The sequence below is a fragment of the Rutidosis leptorrhynchoides genome, chromosome 6, assembly GCF_046630445.1.
Source record: "Rutidosis leptorrhynchoides isolate AG116_Rl617_1_P2 chromosome 6, CSIRO_AGI_Rlap_v1, whole genome shotgun sequence".
Classification (NCBI taxonomy): Eukaryota; Viridiplantae; Streptophyta; class Magnoliopsida; order Asterales; family Asteraceae; genus Rutidosis; species Rutidosis leptorrhynchoides.
In genome coordinates, this window is record NC_092338.1 from 334,149,323 (window position 1) to 334,153,847 (window position 4,525).

General features: G+C 35.2%; 1 protein-coding gene across 1 annotated transcript; it reads left to right on the top strand.

Annotated features, from left to right (window-relative positions):
* Positions 1-3,131: 3,131 nt before the first annotated feature.
* Positions 3,132-3,617, top strand: LOC139854735 (dehydration-responsive element-binding protein 1D-like). Its single transcript, XM_071844022.1, has one exon. It carries the CDS (start codon positions 3,132-3,134, stop codon positions 3,615-3,617), a length of 486 nt encoding a protein of 161 aa, XP_071700123.1.
* The last annotated feature ends 908 nt before the right edge of the window (positions 3,618-4,525 follow it).

Genomic DNA, 4,525 nt, shown 5'->3' on the forward strand with positions numbered 1-4,525 from the left:
GATAAATCTTGTCGTTGATGTTGAGGCGGAGACACGAAGATAAGTCGATAAATGCAAATATTTGGTTTCTTTATAAGTATTTAGTTTTTAATTTTTAAATTAGATAAATAAATTGTCCAAACATATAAGGGTTGAGTTATAATTTTGGTCCTTTTAGAATATTCGGCTCTATACAAGTGCACATCTTACACGCCTCAATATTCGATCATGTTTATATTTTCCCTAATTTTTGAATCTATCAGAAGTGGGGCTTTGGTGATTTCATTCTCCACTATACATAATCTGTAACACCGTATATTTTTTTTTAAAAAAAAATCACAGCGAAAGTAATATAAACAAACCATAAATTTTTAATATATTAAACATAAGTCATTAACACATTTTATCACTAACTGGTGTTACGTTTACTACATAGTTTACACAACCAAAAGACCAGACATTAGAGTATCAAGTTCTCAAAGAACATCCACCCATCTTCTCCCATAAACTAGCATGCAAAGATCAACAACCTGCAAAGGATTATGTTGGGGATTAGCACGAAGGTAAGTAAATGAAACTAACTAACGGATCTAGCATAAGGTATCAAATCATAGATCATTTGTATATAAATTTCTAAAACCAACAACAATTACAAGCACAAAGAGGATCATCGGCTTGTACAGGTCCATAACCACTAGCTAATCGGGCTATGGCTTACCGATAGTCCTTACTAGTGAATCAACAGTATAACCAACCAAACGCAACACATGTGTTGTTCCGTAATATACTCTACACAGTAGTACTTGGACCCAACCTTTCTAAATCAGTTAACTTCTTATAGTCCTGGCTACCACATGACGGTTTCACAACATGTGCACATATATCACATATACAAACACAGGCATATCAACAATAATCTAAAGCATGGCGGCAGTCTAAATCATGGCAACTAAAAAAACAATATAACCACAGTAGAACAACTTGCTACTCTATATTATTATCCGAAGGATAGTTCCACTCAACAATTACTAGCACGAGAAGGTACTCAGAGTTCTTGTTTTACTGAGCTTCTCATTGTCTTTATCTCCTAAAAATATTGTATTCCGAGTTAGTAAGCTTTTTCAAATCATGTTCTATCACTACAATAGTTTAAAAAATTAAACACATCATATAGGTCATTATTGCACCTGACCCATTCACAGAACTAAATCATTTGAGCGCGTGACATCCGAGATGCGCGAAGAATCCGACACGGGTACCAAGGCCATCATTCGATTAGGACAATGTGTGTGACACCGGTCATTCTTTCTAATCATCACAACAGAAGGACAACATTTGATGAACATATCATTAATTACTTCAAAAGCATTGTCATTGTGCATCATTAATATATCAATTTACAAAATAGGTTTTGCGTAAAAACAGTTGTTTCATTATTACAAAATCACATCAAATTTTCGTCTGGTCAAAATATCTTCTCCATCCAGCTCCCTTCATTCTAACTTCAAATTTCGGAACTTGAAAAGGAGGATGTGAGGAGTTAGCATAACGCTAAATGAATGAAATTATACACAAAAGTACTAAGTACCACATTATCTAACTATTAATCAGTCTAACACTTAATAGTCACACACACACAAAGAGGACCGGCGGCTTGTACGGCCTGCAACTACTAGCTGATCGGACTAGAGTTTACCGATAGTTATTATTACTGGCTCCCTCGTATAGTAATCCGGAGGCAGGGATGCGTCATTCAAACTATACTACACGAATAGTAACACTTAAAACATGTATGACCTAGTTGACCTGTTTCTGCCCAGGCTACCACACGGAGGATGCTCTACACGTGCACATACAATCATATAATCGAGCAATAACAGTCTAACTTAAGGTAATCATATGGAAACACAATAACAGTAACGTAACATGCTACTTTACGTAAGTCTATGTATGATACCACTCACCGATTACCAGCACAGAAGATTCTCAAAGGTCTAATCTTTCTGAGTCTTCTATTACACTTTTTCATCTCCCAACAAACATATAACCAAGTCAGTAATCATGTCTTGCTTGATTTCCAATCAAAAGCAAATTAGACAAATCATCACAAACATCAAACTACCAAGTCACTCGTGCGAGTGATAACTCACTCGTGCGAGTGACCTCTCACTCGTGCGAGTGAAATCTCATTTGAACAAGTGACATCTCACTCGTACGAATGACAGCTCACTCGTGCGAGTCAGCTTGACCCAACTATCATAGAAACATCAACTGATCCGTACGGATTACCATGCGACCGACACATCACTAGTGCGGGTGAGCTCATTCGCACGAGTGAGATATTGATTTGTGTGAGTGACTGCTCACTCGTGCGATTGACAGCTCACTCGTACGAGTGAGGACGAATAGCAGCAACACAGTTTCGAGTTTTAATGCCCAAATCCATCGATTTTGATGAATCCTTGTGACATTGAATATATGTGAACAAATCCATGTCACGACAATATGATATAGTAATGGTATTCTTTTATTAAGATGTGTAAGTTAGCTTTCTAAAAGATATTTTATTTTTAACGCAGCACTAAATAACTTTTGACTCCAAAAGCATAACTTTAATACCTCTCCAAATACATATTGTTCATAACATCACTAAGTTGTTTTTCTTCTTTTTTTACCTTTTAAATTCATAATTAATTAATATTGCAAACTTAATTTTGAAGCAATATTTGTAATAGAAATATTACAAGCACATCGAACCCCTTGTGAATAAATTAAGTATTTGTAATAGAAATATTACAAGCACATCTAACCCCTTGTGAATAAAGCCGGACACTAATGTGTACAATGTACATGGATAGCAACTGTCTTTATGTTGGTAAACACTAAACACTATTTTATGTTAATATATGTTTTTCTTTTGTCGTCAAATCTAGCACGTGTTTTTTATGACATAATTGTATTACCTAATCACTTGACTTGCCATAACATATATCACGACTGGATATTTTAGTCACCTTCTCGTGTCAACTTTTGGAAGGGCCCCTCTATTTGATTATTTGTTGCATTTATTTTATCTCGTTTCTCATTATTAAAACTTACTATAAATATACATCACCTTTTCTTCTATTTCTATCCATCTATCATTTACCAAAATGAAAATAATTAAGAACCGTTCTTCTTCTTCAAGAACGATATCATCATCATTGTCACCATCATCTTCTCAAACCGAGACTCGAAAATTTGGAACATTTCCAAACTCGAAAATTGCATCTAGGGCTTATGACGTAGCATCCCTAACTTGTTGTGACGACTCACGATTGAATTGTTCTGACTCGGCCCGTCTAATTAGACGGGCCAAGTCATCTTCTCATCATGACATTAAAGAAGAACCTTCTAAAACAGCTTATGCTTTTGCACCAAAGTTATATCACACTGAGCCATGTTCGTCGTTATCTATAAAGACGGAAGATGAAGATGATGAGATGACGAATTTTGTGGACGAAGAGGTGTTGTTTAATATGCCAAGTTATTATAATAGCATGGCCGAGGGATTAGTGATTACACCACCGGGGATGAAAAAAGGGTTTGGTTGGAGTGATGATGTTGATTGTAACATCACGGAATTCACATTATGGTAGTATTAATACTCCGTATTAATTAATCGAAAGTGGATCAAATTCAAAACTAATTAAGAATTTAAGATGTCCAATTAAATTAGTTTGGTTTGGCTTTACATTTCGAGTTTGTTTTAAACTTTCGACTTTTTTTAATTAAATTCGAATGATTATTAAATTTGAAAAGTTTAGGTTATGTTTAGCAAAATTAGTTGATAGCTATTAGTTAGCACCTGCTGTAAGCTTTTTATATGTGCTTAATTGTTTGGTATAGTAGCTGAAACTGTTAAAATAAAGTGTAAAATGACAAAAACTAGAAGTTAAAAGCTAAACGTTAGTTCTAGTAGTTTTTAGCTTTTCCCCTCTCTAAAAAAGCGTTAAACTCTTGCAATCAAACGTAGCTTTTTATTTGATAGGATTTCTTATAAAAATTAGAAGTTAAAAGCTCCTAAAAGCTTCAAAAAACTTGTTGTCAAACATGACCTTAACCGGACCACATAAACTCGTAAGACCTCTCCCAGCGGTACGTGCTGGAGTGTGTCTTCCACCATTTCATCCGAGGCGCCAATGGTATTGGTGCCGCCCTCCACCGCCCTCGAGTCCATCGCCCTCCACATTTTCTTCCACAAGCACAAAGCAGGACGTTCACATATTTTGATTTTGTTCTGTTTTTTGATCGTTTGAACACCAACGGTTGTTTTTTTTTCTCATTTAAACTCTCTATATATACATAATCAAAACACTACACACTTAAAATACTTCAAAATAAAAAACACACACTTCACACAAATCTTCAAAAATGTTGACAATTTCCCGATGATCGTCTCGTTTGATGTTTATTACGGAAGTGAATTCGACCACGGATCCAAATTGTACGATTACCAACGTGGTTCAAAAATTTTGTTTGAAGACATTGACATTCGAGACGTTTG

What these genes read in the sequence shown, in the direction of transcription:
- LOC139854735 (XM_071844022.1), top strand. Translation starts at nt 3,132, where the DNA reads ATGAAAATAATTAAGAACCGTTCTTCTTCTTCAAGAACGATATCATCA.